At 54.3% G+C, this 16,010-nt stretch overlaps 1 protein-coding gene across 2 annotated transcripts in view; it reads left to right on the top strand.

Moving 5' to 3' along the window:
- The window catches only part of SEMA5B (semaphorin 5B), a 42,514-nt gene extending 28,287 nt beyond the window's left edge, over positions 1–14,227 (top strand). Inside the window, exons 9-21 of one of the 2 annotated variants that reach the window (XM_060099949.1) lie at positions 662–869; positions 979–1,186; positions 8,139–8,256; positions 8,406–8,587; positions 9,700–9,843; positions 10,045–10,192; positions 10,330–10,555; positions 10,743–10,961; positions 11,452–11,622; positions 11,725–11,874; positions 12,206–12,250; positions 12,694–12,899; positions 13,137–14,227. In XM_060099949.1, the coding sequence (XP_059955932.1) occupies positions 662–869; positions 979–1,186; positions 8,139–8,256; positions 8,406–8,587; positions 9,700–9,843; positions 10,045–10,192; positions 10,330–10,555; positions 10,743–10,961; positions 11,452–11,622; positions 11,725–11,874; positions 12,206–12,250; positions 12,694–12,899; positions 13,137–13,295 (2,184 nt within the window). In that variant the 3' untranslated portion in view covers positions 13,296–14,227. The remainder of the gene's footprint in view (positions 1–661; positions 870–978; positions 1,187–8,138; positions 8,257–8,405; positions 8,588–9,699; positions 9,844–10,044; positions 10,193–10,329; positions 10,556–10,742; positions 10,962–11,451; positions 11,623–11,724; positions 11,875–12,205; positions 12,251–12,693; positions 12,900–13,136) is intronic. The other variant, XM_060099948.1, reaches the window with a different exon arrangement.
- Positions 14,228–16,010: the final 1,783 nt, after the last annotated feature.

Genomic DNA, 16,010 nt, shown 5'->3' with positions numbered 1-16,010 from the left:
CCAACTTCCTGACCAGGAGGCAGAATGGAGCAGGGAAAGACCTCAGGCTTTTCAGTAGTACGATCCTGACCCAGATCTAGCCCTCTCTGTGTCACCTTGGGCAAGTCACTCAACCTCCTTGAGCCTCTTTACCCTTATCTGGCACATGGGGATAATACCATCGACCTCATAGATACGTTGGAGGGTTGATATGCACCTGAGGTGGTCTGTAGAATGTAGTAGGTGCTCAGTAAATGGTAGTTGCCTTCCAGCTTTGGTTTAGAAGGCGTAAGAACCTTGAGCTGATAGGGACACGGGAGAAGGAAGGCAGGGCTTGGCCCAACGTGGGGGAGGGGCACCTACAGCGACAGCATGAAATAACAGGACACTTGTTATCCACAGTCATATGATCAGTTTCTAGATAATCCAGCCCCCCTTTCACCTTCCTTGTCCTCTTCTCCATCCCTGGTAGGTCCCTCATCCTCTGTCTTCCCGGCCTCATTTTCCCTTAGTTCCCAAAGTTGAGGCATCTTCCTGGAAGAGGGGGCAGGGCACTTAGCGGGGGATTTGGGGGGGCGGGGAGAAGGGATTGGAGAATCAGAGTCTGGGTTGCGAGGAAGGAGGGATACGGGATCGCGGCAGCCCGGCGGCTGGGCATGCGTGACCCGGTTCCCTGCCGCAGTGCGGCACCCTGCCCGAGGTGGGCCCCAACGAGAACCTGACGGAGCGAAGCCTGCAGGATGCACAGCGCCTGTTCCTGATGAGCGAGGCCGTGCAGCCGGTGACACCCGAGCCCTGTGTCACCCAGGACAGCGTGCGCTTCTCACACCTCGTGGTGGACCTTGTGCAGGCCAAGGATACGCTCTACCACGTGCTCTACATCGGCACGGGTGAGGCCGCCCCGCCCCGCCGGCGCTCGGGGTGGGAGGAGGTTGAGCGGCAGGGGCTGGGCCGCGAGGTTCCGGGGTCTTTAAGGCCACCCTGATCTGGCCCCTCCAGAGTCCGGCACCATCCTGAAGGCGCTGTCCACGACGAGCCGCAGCCTCCGCGGCTGCTACCTGGAGGAGCTGCACGTGCTGCCCCCCGGGCGCCGGGAGCCGCTGCGCAGCCTGCGCATCCTGCACAGCGCCCGCGCGCTCTTCGTGGGCTTGAGCGACGGCGTGCTGCGGGTGCCGCTGGAGAGGTGCGCCGCCTACCGCAGCCAGGGGTAAGCGGGCGCTGCGGGAAGGCGGCTGGGCGGCCGGGCGGGTGCACCTCCAGACGCAGATCCCTGCCAGTCGCGCTGGGAGCTGGAGCTTAAGAGGTGGAGCTTCAGAGTCAGGCCGTCCTGGGGTGGCATCCTGGTGCAATCTCCAGTTGTGTGCCTTTGGACAAGTCATTTAACCTCTCCGAACCTTGGTTTCCTCCTCATAAAATCTCTGCAGGGTTTTTGTGAAGGATAAGTGGGATAATCTGCCGAAACCACTTGTCACTCACCTGGGGGATATATGTGTTGAGCAAACGGTGGTGGCTGTCGTTATCCCTGTTGTCAAGCCCACAGTTAGGGCCTGGTGGCCATCTCTAGACCACTTGATTTACTCTCAGTCCCTTCAGTTCAGAGAGTGGTCTTTATCTTTGAAACCACAGCACTTGCTATGCAGATGTGAGGGCAGATAGGAGATGATACTTTGAGTCAGCCCCACGTTTGTTTCTAACTTCCCCACTTAGAAGAGGCAGAAAGGCCTGGCATGGGTGGGTTGGCGGTGAGGAAACATGTGGAGATAGGACTTTGGCTTCCCAACAGCTTCTGCAATCAGTTGCCATACCTTAGCTTCAGGTGGATTCACAAATTTGGCAATAATGACATTGACGTTTAAGGGGGAAACAAAAGCCTATTCCAAAGCCAAATGCAAATGTATCTCAGACTCCTAAGCATGTGAGGCTACCCTGAGCTGCACCCGTTCATTTTGGAGATAATTCAAAAATTGCCTTTAGCTGGCATAGCCACAGCCATGTGGGCTTCTGTGGCCTTTGCAACACAGGGACCTCCTGGCTGTGCCCATCTGTCCTCAAGATTTCGGAGACAAATGGCATCCAGGCTGCCAAGGGTTGTTTTCCAGCCCCGGTGGAGTGTGCTGGGATCTGAGCAGAGGCCTGGAGGGCCAGGGAGGAGGCTAGAAGGTCATGGTGTGACAGCGGGGAGTTGGGAGGGGGAGGCGAGTGCAGTGGGCAGATACCCAAGCTTCCCTCAGCCCCAGCACAGGGCTCCATCAGCAAAGCACCAAACATTTGCGAAGCCCCGCCATGCTCAGAGCACTTCACGGGGCTGTCGGTGTGAGAAGAGGGAGGCAAGATGAAATAGGTCTGGAACACTCTCATTTCCCTCAGGGCTCTAGATGTCTGGTTGGGGAGAGAGCCCTTGGCCTGAATCTGACATGTGGGGAGAGAATGGGGTATAATGGGAGAGACATGCATGGTGGAATTGGATATACCTGGGACTCCATCTCAGCTTCATCATCTGCCAGCTACATGATCTTGAGCAAGTTACTTACTTAACCTTTTGAGCTTTGGCTTTCTCCTGGGTAAGAGGGGGAATGTGATGAAGCAGATGGTATTTACTTTTGGCAGAGGAGTTGTAAGGATTGGGAATAATGCTCACGAAGTGCCTAGTCCAGCGAGTCATCATTGGTAGCTAGTGTCCTTATTCCTTTTTTATCTCCGCAAATGCATTTAGGGGCCCTCCAGTCTCCTGGGCTCTCTGGAGTCTCAGAATTTGTGCCGCTGAATACAGACAGCACTGCTTGGCAATGAATCATGGCATTTCCCTCTTATGTTCTTCTTTAACTGCTGTGTCATTATTAAGCTTTTCACACGTACCATGTTCTTTAAGAGGTCGTAAATCCTTGAAGGCAAGTCCAGTGTCCCAGTGTTTTTTATACTCCACCAGGGGGCCATGCCCAGCCCCAGGCACAAAGTGGCCTTCTACACATGACTGATCCTGCAGTTGATTGATTGCTTGGCCTGAGAGCAGGCTGGTGCAGGAGAGGAGTGGGGAATGGGACTGGAAAGTGGATTGAGGCCAGCTGAGAATGCCAAGGGAGCATTTTGACTTGAATCCTGTGACTGGGGGCACTGAAGTGGTCTTTGAAGGGGGGAGTGGTGTGATGGGCAGTGTGAATAGGTGTCTTACAAAGATCAGTCAGACAGTGGCGAGCAGCATTGTCTCGGGGCAGATGGTTGGCCAGCGTGAGCTGCTGTGGCTCTAGGCCAGACATGACGTGAAGGGGTCTGCAGTGGAATGAGAGCCAGGTGGAACAGCAAGGTAGACAGAGGTCAGTTCGGCTTCTGAGACTTTTGGTTTCCTGAGTTTGGGATAAGAGACCTTGATATGTACAGTGGAAACCCTGCCATAAAGCTATAGGTGGATCTAAAACGTGCAGTCTCATTACTGCAAAGTTATAAAATGACCAGAGTAAGCCCATGCTGCCAGCAAGCTGTGCGCTCCGGGAGCCTGGGAGCCAACTGCCCATCACACTATATCAGAATTTACGCTGTTGTGAGGCAGTTTGTCACGGGGTTTTACTGTGTCCCATGAGAGACATTTCCTGCTTCTTTCCTCATTCCTTCCAAAGCTGGCAGGAAGCTGAGGGTGGGTAAGCCCTCCTCTGTCCAGAATCTAGGGGCTTGTCTCCAGCACCCTCCTTTCACTCAGGCAAACCTCAGCCCCATGGGGCACGACCAGGACCCTGGCCTGACCAGAGAGACTGGTGCTCGTAGGAGGACGAGCAGAGTGAGTGAATGGCTGACTGGCTCTACAAAGCAGGTGTTTTATGCATGAAGAACTGCCCCCTTCCTCCTTCCAGCACGCCTTTCATGCTGCCCTGGAGGGAGGGGCCCCTTATTGCCAGCTTATCCCAACCTCCCTCCCTGGCAGGGGGTCTTTGCCCTGTTCCACTACCATCTTAAGTAATGGTCACTTGCTCCCAAGCTCCACCCTGGACAGCTCCCATTGTGAAACTCTTGCTACGCGGTGCTGGAATCCGCCTGCTTGCACATTCCACCATCCATCTCTGCCCTGCTTTGGGGTCCATGAAATGAACCTGTTGCCTTTTGTAATGGCTGCTTGAGACACTGCAGTAAAAAAGACATGATGATATATTATTGGTCTGTTGGCTGCTTTTATGAAAGGACCTCTAAACTGCCACCCACTCCTATAGTCAGAGACATACTTTCACTCTCCTCTGCTTGGAGCTTTAATTTTCTTAAGAACATTCTCTGCTCTGGAAGCTCTGGAGTGGCCTTTGGCCAAAAGCAGCAAATGTGGACAAGAAAAGAGCTCAGGCTCTGGTGCCAGGGGAGTCTCGCCAGTCCCCTCAGGCGGCCAGGACTGGGGCAGGGCAGGGAAGGCGTGTCCATGGAGAATCTGGTCTCTTTCTTCTCTGGGAGAATTGAGAGCAGGAGAGGCTGAGGGCAAGGGATCCTGAGTGAGGGGCTGGGGCCAGCATCCACTCTGTGTTTTTCTTCACTCTTTTCTTATCCTGTCATGGATTGGAAAGACGAGGCACTTCATCTCTTGGCTTGAGAACCCTGACAAAAGTGGCCCTAGAACAGCAGTTCTAATGCTGTTCATTGCAGTCACCTGAGGAGTGTTTCAAAGACTCTCGTGCCTGGGCTTACTCCAGTCCAGCAGGCCCAGAAATAGGAGGGGTTTTTGTTTTGTTTGCTTAAGCTTTTTAAAAGATCCCCAGGAGATTCTAATTTGTTGTCAAGACTGGGAACAACTGTTCTAGAACTGGTTAGGCCCTAGATGAAAGAAGTAGCATGAGGCAAATTGCATTCCTCCAGAATCTTCTGTTTTTATCTTGTGTAAATCAATTCAAATTACCTGCTCTCATCCATTCTCTCTACTGGCAGACATTTGTTTTTGATGGATAGAATCGTATATATGTATGTATGTATGTATGTATGATTATTATTAATCACTCGTCATGGCTAGTTTTTTTAAAACTATTTAATCTATGTTGCTTATAAAGTGCCATATCAGTGCTTCTAGAGTTTGATGCCCATTTCTGAGAACTGAGGGAAATACACTCAGGAGTGGGCTTTACTGAGTTCTGATTGGCTGAATCTGCTAGCAGCAAATTTGACCCAAATGTCAGCCAGTAAGCAAAACCTCAAAACCACAGGATGCTGAGACTACTTTTGCACATGTATTGTATTCAGTCCTATGATGTCTAGTTTGATGTATTTGCTGGCGAAAGACACCTAAATCAAACCATTGATCCCAAATGAAAATATGAGCACCCGTACATTGTATAATTCACACAAATTGTCCTTGAGAGAATAAAATGGAAACATAGTCTTGAGAAACAGATGAGTGTTCTGGATTCCCAGGTGGGCTGGGGTATGTTTACTGGGGTCCAGCGAAGCTGTCACTCACTGAAACCCCACGCATCACCTCCTTTATCGGAGGTCATGAGCGGGGGCTACTCTTCACTGCAGTGCACAGGCTTCTCATTGTGGTGGCTTCTCTTGTTGCGGAGCATGGGCTGTACGCACACAGGCTTCAGTAGTTGTGGCACGTGGGCTCAGTAGTTGTGGCTCACGGGCTCTAGAGTGCAGGCTCAGTAGTTGTAGCGCACGGGCTTAGTTGCTCCGCAGCATGTGGGATCTTCCCGGACCAGGGCTCGAACCCACGTCCCCTGCATCGGCAGGCAGACTCTCAACCACTGCGCCACCAGGGAAGCCCCACCCTCTTCTTTATAAGCTCTCTGTATAACCTCTTTTCTCTTTGGTCTGTTGAACTCACTGAAAATAAAGAACTCACCTGACAGGTGACTTTCCCTGAAGTTTCAAGAGAAAAGAAAGATTCTATCCTGAAGACACCAAAATGGGCAGCCCCTTGACTCCTTTGTGTACCCCTTTAGCACTGGGCAGCCTTGGCCCCTTTGGCCAAAGGAAAATCCCTCTGCAGACTCATGTCATCGCATGGGCTCCCCCACCCTCTTTGTCATCCAGCACCTCCTTAACCCCAAACCTCTTCTGCTTTCTAACCTCCAAATACTTCCTCACCCTCACTCTCAGTGCTCTCCTAGACCCTCTGCAGCAGGCCCACTGCTGTGGCGCAGCCAGGCCTGGCCAGAGAGGGTGGAAGTTGGCGAAAGGAGGCAGAAGGGGCCCAGCAAATCCCCTGAGGTTGGCAGTGGGCTCTCTGGGTATTGGAGGGAACTTCCTTCTGGCTCCAGAATCTGATATTCTGTTTACTTAGCAATGGACAGCAAATCCTGATTCCACAACTCCCATATTGTTTTTCCCCTCCTTGGAGTCTTACCAGTAGAGATTTAACTTTTGTTGTTGAAAATTGTAGAGGATACAGTGACTGAGTCAGAAGTAAAAAGGGAAGAGAGGAGGCTAGGTTATGAGAAGTGGGGGCTTTGGGACATGCATCAGCATGTGAACTGTTACCTCTCCTGGCTCATTTGAGATAGACCTGCCTAGGAATAATGGGGACCTGGGATGTGACCCCTGGCTCATCCCAGCCTGAGCTCATTCTTATGATGCCAATGCATTGGACTCTGGGTCCTGCCACTGAGCAGCACAAACGTGGATGCCCAGGTGACCCAGGACTATGCCCAGGTGTCCCCTGACCCTGCACCTGTGTTTTGAGGCATGGGCTCACGTTCACTCAGTGTGTGAAGTAAGACACAGCCTCCAGCTGGGAGGCAGGTGCATGAGGGGAAGAGTGGGGAGTGCATGAGGGGAAGTCTAGGTTCTAGCCCCAGCTCTGCCAAGTACAGTTTGCGTGATCTTGAGGAAACGCCTGTTCCCTTCTCTGTGACTGTTTCTTCCTTTGTACAATGAAAAGGTTGTTTTATGGATCCCAGTGATTCTCAGTCTCGCTCCCATTAGAATCACCCTCAAGCTTTTTTTTTTTTTTTTTTGCGGTATGCGGGCCTTTCACTGCTGTGGCCCCTCCTGTCGCGGAGCACAGGCTCCGGACGCTCAGGCTCAGCGGCCATGGCCCACGGGCCCAGCCGCTCCGCGGCATGTGGGATCTTCCCAGACAGGGGCACGAACCCGCATCCCCTGCATCGGCAGGCGGATTCTCAACCACTGCGCCACCAGGGAAGCCCCACCCTCAAGCTTTTAAATCCCCAGCCCACCCACCCAGAAATTCTTGTCTGGGGTGGGCCCAGGTATCAGTATTTTTTTTAAAAATCCTTTAGGGATTTCCCTGGTGGTCCAGTGGTTAAGACTCTGCACTCCCAATGCAGGGGGCCTGGGTTCAATCCCTGGACAGGGAACTAGATCCCACATGCCTCAACTAAGAGCCCGCATTCCGCAACAGAGATCTCTCACGCAATAACAAAGATCCTGCAGGCCGCAACTAAGACCCGGTTCAGCCAAATAAATAACTACTATTTTTTTTTAATGAAGGAAATTGTTTGTTAAAAGCTCCTTTAGTGATTCTAACGTGCAGCCAGGGTTGAGAACCACTGGGCCAGGTCATCTGTAAGGTCCTTTCCATCACTATAATCATAGTGTCTAGCAGGGAGGAACTACCTCTTTGGATTTCTGTTCACCACATCTTCACCTGTGGCCCTAAATGAGGACTGTGGGGCACCCAGACTCAGGGAAGGCAGTAATCTCTTGGCTAAGTGTGTGGGTTCTGGAGCACCATAGTGTGAGTCCATGGTCGGCTCTGGGTTTCCTCCATGTAACATGAAGATAATAACAGTACCTTCCTCATTGAGTTGTTGTATTGAGTTAATTCATGCTTCTAAAGTGCTTAAAACGATGCCTGGCACACAGTAAGTACTCAATGAACTTCGTTATTATTGTGGAGGACAACTGAATGAAAGAAGTGCCCAGGGCTTCCCTGGTGGTGCAGTGGTTGAGAGTCCACCTGCCGATGCAGGGCACAGGGGTTCGTGCCCCGGTCCAGGAAGATCCCACATGCCACGGAGCGGCTGGGCCCGTGAGTCATGGCCGCTGAGCCTGTGTCCGAAGCCTGTGCTCCGCAACGGGAGAGGCCACAACAGTGAGAGGCCCGCGTACCGCAAAAAAAAAAAAAAAAAAAAAAAAAGAAGTGCCCAGAGGAGAGTGTCCATGTGTATTCTTGGGATGCAGGTGATGGTGGGAGTCCAGTGGGCTTGAGTCTCTGGACCTCTGTCTGGCAGGGCATGCCTGGGGGCACGGGACCCGTACTGCGGCTGGGACGGGAAGCAGCAACGTTGCAGCACACTCGAGGACAGCTCCAACATGAGCCTCTGGACCCAGAACATCACAGCATGTCCTGTGAGAACCCTTTTGTGCCCCCCACCAGGGACCTCTTCCCCCGAATTCAGGCCATGACTCTCCATCAGTGTCCCCACAGCCCTGGGACCTTGTACCTTCCCTGTCCCTGCCTTGTGTGACAGGGTCCTGCTCCTGGTGTGTGTCTGCAGGTGCAAAATGTGACCCGGGATGGGGGCTTCGGCCCATGGTCACCATGGCAACCGTGTGAGCACTTAGATGGGGACAACTCAGGTTCTTGCCTGTGTCGGGCCCGGGCCTGTGACTCCCCTCGACCCCGCTGTGGGGGCTATGACTGCCTGGGGCCAGCCATCCACGTTGCCAACTGCTCCAGGTATGTGAGGATGCAGGGCTTGCTGGCGGTGGCCTTGGAATGGGAGAGGGGGATGGAGGGAACGGGGCATCGCCAGCCAGCTGTTTGCACTGAAGGACAGAAAACACTTCAGGGCTGTGCAGGGCACTGGACAGGTGGCTGATGTCTGAGGCAGGAAACATGAGCCCTGGGAGAGTTTCCACTCCAGTGAGAGAGAACTTTCTGCCTTGCAGTGCTCTTAATACAAAGAGGCATGGGAGTTATCCCTAGCCAGATCATATCCTCAATAAGCCTTGCAGTCCCAAACAGGAGGGACAGCATGGGATGGTGGTAGCTACCTAACCACTCTGAGCTTCTCTAAATGAGGGTTACAGTGCCCAGCCTGAAGGTTGTTGGGAGGGTTAAATGAGATCATATTAGAGAGAGAGAGAGAGAGAGAGAGAGAGAGAGAGAGAGAGCTTGCACACTGCCTACTACCTGAGGACTCCCTAAAGTGGTTAAAATAAATAACCCATAATTCTTGACACTCTTAAAATAATTTCATATACACTACATTTATTAATTTAACCATCACAACAACCTCATGGGGTAGGCATACAATCATTATCCTTACTTTAAAGATAAGAGTATGATGAGGCACAGGTTTCGGTAACTTGCCCAGCCTTAAACAGCCCGTAAGTGGTAGAGCCAAAATTTGAAAATTAGGGGCAAAGGAGACAAGAGTGGGTGGTGTCTTGAGGTTGGAGCAAAGCATGTGCAGTAGTAGAATGGGGGAGAGAGCATGGGTTTGAATACCAGGGTCTGCCAACCAACAAGGCTGAAACAAAGGCTGCAGATGGCAAAGGCCTTCTCTAGAGAATATGTCCTTTTCCCCTGCGAGTAGAGGCCATGTGGGTATATCTTTGTGCTCTAACCCTAAGCACAGCCTGATATATGGAAGAACGCTCTCAATGCATGTTCGAGGAGTGAACAAATGAATGAATAAGTCATTCCTGAGAAGGCCTGGTTAGGAGCTATCTCCTGTCAATGGCACTTCCTGACAACAATACAAAATCCATCTATGCAGATGTGATTAGATCTGAGAAGCTAGAGCTCAGAGGGTCATTTGTCTCTATCCCCTCCGGCCCCACCAGGAACGGGGCGTGGACACCGTGGTCATCGTGGGCCCTATGCAGCACCTCCTGTGGGATTGGATTCCAGGTCCGTCAGCGAAGTTGCAGCAACCCTGCTCCGCGCCACGGGGGCCGCATCTGCGTGGGCAAGAGCCGGGAGGAACGGTGAGCTAGGGCGTGGCTATTGGTTTCTGCGACAAGCCAGCCCCGAGGTCCCCGACTTCCCGGGCCCCCTAGAAGGTGGCCTGGATTCTCCAGGTGGTCCAGTGGACCCTCGTTTTCCCAGTCTCGCAATCCCAGTGACCTCTCATAGGGAAAGGGGTGCCCGTTCCTTAGAGTAACGACTCCTCCCCCTCTCCCCGTCAGGTTCTGTAATGAAAACACGCCTTGCCCGGTGCCCATCTTCTGGGCATCCTGGGGCTCCTGGAGCAAGTGCAGCAGCCACTGTGGGAGCGGTGTGCAATCGCGGCGTCGGGCCTGTGAGAACGGCAACTCCTGCCCGGGCTGCGGCGTGGTGAGGGCCGGGCCGGGGGCGGGCGCGGGATGCCTGGACCTCGAGCCAAGGGGAGGGCAGAGACGGGGCGGGGGGCGGAGCGCGGGGCAGGCCTGGGGCTGCGGGGCTGTGCAACAGCACCAGTCCTCACGCCGAAGGAGTTCAAGACTTGCAACCATGAAGGCTGCCCCGAAGTGCGGCGCAACACGCCTTGGACGCCCTGGCTACCGGTGAACGTGACCCAGGGCGGGGCGCGGCAGGAGCAGCGCTTCCGCTTCACGTGCCGCGCGCCGCTGGCCGACCCCCACGGGCTGCAGTTTGGCCGGAGGAGGACGGAGACCCGAACCTGCCCCGCGGACGGCTCTGGAGCCTGCGACACGGACGGTACAGCCCTGCGCCTCCCCACCCGCCACCCTCCCTCCCAGGCCCAGAGCGATGGGGCGGGGCGGGGAGAGAGAGCTGGGGGAGGAGGGGGCGGGGAGGGGACGTGCGGTTTGGAAGCAGGCGGGAGGCCTTTGGGCTGCCGTGGGAGCCCTCTGTGGCTAAGGCCAGCCCCTCTGTATCCCCCCAGCCTTGGTGGAGGAGCTCCTGCGCAGCGGGGGCACCTCCGCGCACACGGTGAGCGGGGGCTGGGCCGCCTGGGGCCCGTGGTCCTCCTGCTCCCGGGACTGTGAGCTGGGCTTCCGCGTCCGCAAGAGGACATGCACGAACCCGGAGCCCCGCAATGGGGGCCTGCCGTGTGTGGGTGACGCTAACGAGTACCAGGACTGCAACCCCCAAGCTTGTCCAGGTAACCCTCCACTAAGGAATCTCGGCCCAGGGAAACCCTCCCCCAGGGAACCCTCACGGGGAAACTCTCAGGCCTCCCCAGGCTACAACTAACTCCTGCCTGGAGACCTCTCCTCCCTGCCAACTCTGTACAGGGGCCCCAGAGCAAGTTTCTGCCCTGAACATGGACACGGCAGGGACCAGGGCATTTCCTCCAGGGACCAGGGCATTTCCTCACCCTCCGTGTCGCTGTTTTCTCTCCTTTAATGGGTTAGCTAGACAAGGAGCTTGATTTGAGGCGGAGTTGGTTTTTGGTGTCCTGTCTGCAGCCTGCATTTCCCCTGCCACCCCTGAGGGGAGGGGGACTCCCTAACAGTGGACTGTAGGGCTGGGGCGGGGCGGATGTTGAGGGCCGTGTGGCCCTGAGAGGCCTAGCCTGGGACGGGGTAGAAGACTGTCTTGGGCCATGCCTGCACCTGCAGCCCCTCTTCACCCACCCCATCACCTTGCAGTGCGGGGTGCCTGGTCCTGCTGGACCTCTTGGTCCCCATGCTCAGCCTCCTGCGGTGGCGGCCACTATCAACGCACCCGTTCCTGCAGCAGCCCCGCCCCCTCCCCGGGCGAGGACATCTGTCTCGGGCTGCACACGGAGGAGGCGCTGTGCGCCACACAGGCCTGCCCAGGTACTGAGTGCATCTGGCAGGGCCTGGGGAGCAATGCGGAGCCTGAGCGTCCCCACTAAGGGAGTCTGGGTGGTTAACCTCATCCCAACCCACAACCCACAGAAGGCTGGTCGCCATGGTCTGAGTGGAGTGCATGCACGGAGGATGGAGTCCAAAGCCGTGGCCGCCACTGCGAGGAGCTGGTCCCCGGGCCCAGCACTTGTGCTGGAAACAGCAGCCAGAGCCGCCCCTGCCCCTACAAGGAGATGCCCGGTAGGTCTTCGAGCCAGCACCTTCACACCAACCCTTCCTGCCCTGAGCCCCCAGCTTCCGTCCCCTTCTGAAGTATCCTGGGGGGTGCAGGATGAAATGCCGGGGCGGGAGGTTCACACACTTTGGGCCTTCGTGCTTCCTCATTTAATGGATGGGCCGACCTTTCTTAGAGGTGGGGCCTGGGGGGAGACCAAGGGAAATGAAGGTCCCCAGGTGCAGTCCCACAGGTCAGCGCTGACCCAGGGGTCCTCCAAGACACACACCGAGCCCTGGTGGGACCCATGTCCTCTCCTCCCTGCCTCTTACACCCACTCTGCCTGTCTTCCTGCAGTGATCCTGCCTGCCTCCAGTGTGGACGAGGCCACTGGCTGTGGAGGTAAAAGGAACCTGCCCCACCTCATGATGCTGCCTTTCGATCCACGCCCCCCACCCTCCCCAAGGAGGAGACCCACCTACTCCGAAACCTGGAGTCTCTCCACTTCTCACTCCAGACCCACAAACGTTGTTGAGGTCCCGCACTGCTTTAGACCACGTGTAGGAGAGTCTGGGCAATTCCATCCATGCCCCTCAGCTAAGAAGTGGTGGTCAAGTCTGTATTCAAGAAGAGTCACCCAACTCCACACCACTGGCTGCCTCCTCTGACCCAAGCCACAGGTGGTCCTGTGAGACAGGCCCCTGGTGACAGGCCACGCAGCCTTCCTGTTTCTCATGACTCTGGCTACAAAGCCCTTCCCTTTATGTCTCAGAGCCTCCTATTGGGAGGCAGTTGGGGGTCTTCACAGCGGCCTTTCCTTACCTCTTGTCTCTTCCCTCTCCCAGGGTTCAGTCTCCTCCACTTGGTGGCCACAGGCATCTCCTGCTTCCTGGGCTCTGGGCTGCTGACCTTGGCGGTGTACCTGTCCTTCCAGCACTGCCGGCACCAGTCCCAGGAGTCCACGCTCGTCCATCCCGCCACCCCCAACCACCTGCATTACAAGGGCGGGGGTGCCCCCAAGAATGAGAAGTACACACCCATGGAATTCAAGGTGGGAGTCCTCTCGGAGAAGCAGAGGGCAGGGTGAAGGGTGCAGTGGTCCTGGCCCTAGGCTGGACATAACTAGGCTGGGCACTCGGGAGAGAGCAGTGGTGTGGTGAACAGAACACTGTGTCAGCAGCCAGAACGGTCTCTCATTGACTGGCTCCTGATTTCCTTGCTCCGGCCTGTCCTCTTTCCCCGTCTCTCCCTTCACCTCTTCCTCTCTTGTTTTTTCCTTCTCCCACAGACCCTGAATAAGAATAACCTGATCCCGGATGACAGAGCCAACTTCTACCCATTGCAGCAGACCAATGTGTACACAACCACCTACTACCCGAGTCCACTGAACAAACACAGCTTCCGGCCTGAGGCCTCACCTGGACAACGGTGCTTCCCCAACAGCTGATACCACTGTCCTGGGGACTTGGGCTCCTTGCCTTCCTAAGGCACAGAGCAGGTGGAGGTGGGACGGTGGAGCCAGTTTGGTTTTCTCCCTCTGCACTAGGCTAAGAACTTGCTGCCTTGCCTTGTGGGGTCCCATCTGGCTTCAAAGAGCTCTGGCTGGCGGTGACCATGGGGGAGAGGGCTGGCTTCAGGCTGGCACACGGCTGCAGTTCCAGCTCAGCCCGGGTCTCTCATGGCCTCCTTGGAACCCACCGTCATGCTGATCTCCCCTGCCATGTCTGGGCTGTGGACCTACTAGGCGTGTGAGGGAATTGGAGAGTGGAGATGGCAGGAGGGCAGGCTTTTAGGTTTGGGTTGGAAATGACGGCCCGTGTAGCTATCGGGCTGAGTCTGCCCCTCTTTGGCTGGCCCCAGGAAGGGCCTGGGCTACATCCTGATTATCTCTGAAAGAAACTAGTCAAATGGCCCCAGTAGTTCTGGATTCTCTGCCCAGGGCTGGGTCATTGTGGTGCTGCCCCAGTGTGACATGGGGACCAAGGCTGGCCCAGGTTGTCCACCTTTGCCTAGCAGTCTGTGCTTTACCCAGCGACATCCCTCTGGTCAGAGGCAGTGAGGACTGGGGGCTGGAGACTGATCTTTGCTGAGAAGTCCTTTCATCTGCGCTGGCACATTCCTCAGCCTTTCCCTCAGAGTGCACGAAAGGTGACCCAGGAGGACGGGAGGCAGGAGTCCAGTCTCCATGCTGCTCTGGAGACTGCTTTCCAGTTGCTGCTCAACAGAGCTGTTGGCTGAGACCTGCGTGGGAGTCTCTGCTGGCCCATCTGTTCAGGAACGCACACATGTACACACACAATCACAATCTGCCACAGCAACAAAAAGGATGTTGGGCTGTGGCATTATTAATTAAAGATGATATCCAGTCTCCAAATGTAATGTTGTCTTCGTGCATATGTGTGTGGGCTCCTCTTGTCCTGGTCTGGTCAATTAGAGCAATGCACTGGGGTGACAGATGGTCTTCTCAGGGTGGGGGAGATGACCCCAGTAGCGTTTGACTTTAATAGAGGATAACTTTCCATTTGTGAGTAAATCTCCACATACACACGTTGCCCTAAACCCTTGTTGGAAAAGGGATAATCACAGATTCACAAGTAGGGACACAAGTACACCAAAGGCAATACAACAGGAGATTTCTGCCCATTGCCTTAGCAGCTCTAATCAGCAACCTTCCGCAGTGGAAATGTGTGAGTCCAGCAGGGGAGTATTGATGAAGATTATTTTATGAGGTGCGTACATTGCTGAGTTTAATAAAACCAGAATTGACTGAGAACTGAGTAAATCTGTGAGGTGGGGGAAGCCCTCTGTTGTTTTTGCTGGATTAAATCAAAATAGCCTCAAAGCCTCAGCCCACCAAATCAGTGCTACCATTTTGGATGAGATTGATGGACATGTTAAATTTAGAGAGGAATTTCCTGACTTAATTGGCTGGATCAATTCTTACAGGATTTGCAGCAAAGTCTGTTTGTAGGTCAGGCTGTAAAGTGTGAGATCCCGGTGGTAGAGAAAGTAGAGGATCTTGGGGAGGGGAGGAGGAGGAAGAAAAGAGCACTCCTGGACCTCGTCTTGGACTCCCTTGTGCTTACTGGCTCAACTGCAATAGCCGTGTCCTCAGGCCAAGGTGGAGCCCAGTCAGTGAGAGCTCAGGGGACATAATGACTATTTCTGCAGTTTGGGGATTCCTCACTGAGTTTCTATTCACCCCATGAATCCAGAGCCTGTAGGGGCCTGTGTTAGATCTTGGGGTATTGGATTCCCTTGAACCTGGTAGAGCCAATGAAGTTCAAGAGTGTTCCGGGGCCCAGGGTGCCTGCTTCACAGGGGCCACTCATATATGTCAGGCACTGGTCAGGTCTGTAGCAAGCAGTCATGGAGAATTCCCGGGTCATGCCCAGCCACTATTGACTGGAATGGCAACAGTGGAGTGGAAACCCATGTGTGTCATGGCAAAATACACACCGCACGTGTGTGCATGCGCACACACACACCCTGAATTCTCTGTTTATAAAAATTGTTGTGTTTTTGGAGGCATGACCATAACTCAGGAAAGGATCCACAGTGCATGCAGATTAGCTTGCATGGTTGGCAAAGGCTACTTCATAGCCAGTCCTGGCCCAGAGGTGAATAAGCCAGGAATGTGCTCCCTGACAAGGAGGGTGTGATGCTCTCTGGCAGGTGCTTGAGGCCACATGGATGGCTGCATGGTGTCAGGAAGCTGAAGTGTGAAAGATAAAGGGGCTTCATAGGCCCTGCCGTCTCAGCAAGAACCTTCAGCAAGAGGGAGGAAAATGCCGGATTGTTGCTCCAGGCCTTCTTGAGCCCTCTTGTCTTGAAATACCTGTGTGTGTGTGTGTGTGTGTGTGTGTGCGCGCGCGCGCGCACGCACACACGCACACACGCATTTTCTTCTTAAAATATTACGTGTTCCTTGCAGAAAATTTAGAGAATTCAGGAAGCCAAAAAATACAATAACAGTTATACTGAAAACCAAGGCAGAGACTTGGGGATTTTAAATGGTGGTGTCTCAGCATCACTCCAAAAGCAAAGAGAACAATAAAAGCTCTGTCACTATTTTCAATAACACTAGGATGTATCTGTAATCCCAAGTCGTAATACATGAAGACAGAAAGTAGATGAAGGAATAGCAATCATCTAAAAGAGT

Source organism: Mesoplodon densirostris, chromosome 5, assembly GCF_025265405.1.
Source record: "Mesoplodon densirostris isolate mMesDen1 chromosome 5, mMesDen1 primary haplotype, whole genome shotgun sequence".
NCBI lineage: Eukaryota > Metazoa > Chordata > Mammalia > Artiodactyla > Ziphiidae > Mesoplodon > Mesoplodon densirostris.
The sequence above is the reverse complement of the archived record's forward strand: the minus strand, read 5'-3'. Positions and strand labels throughout refer to the sequence as shown.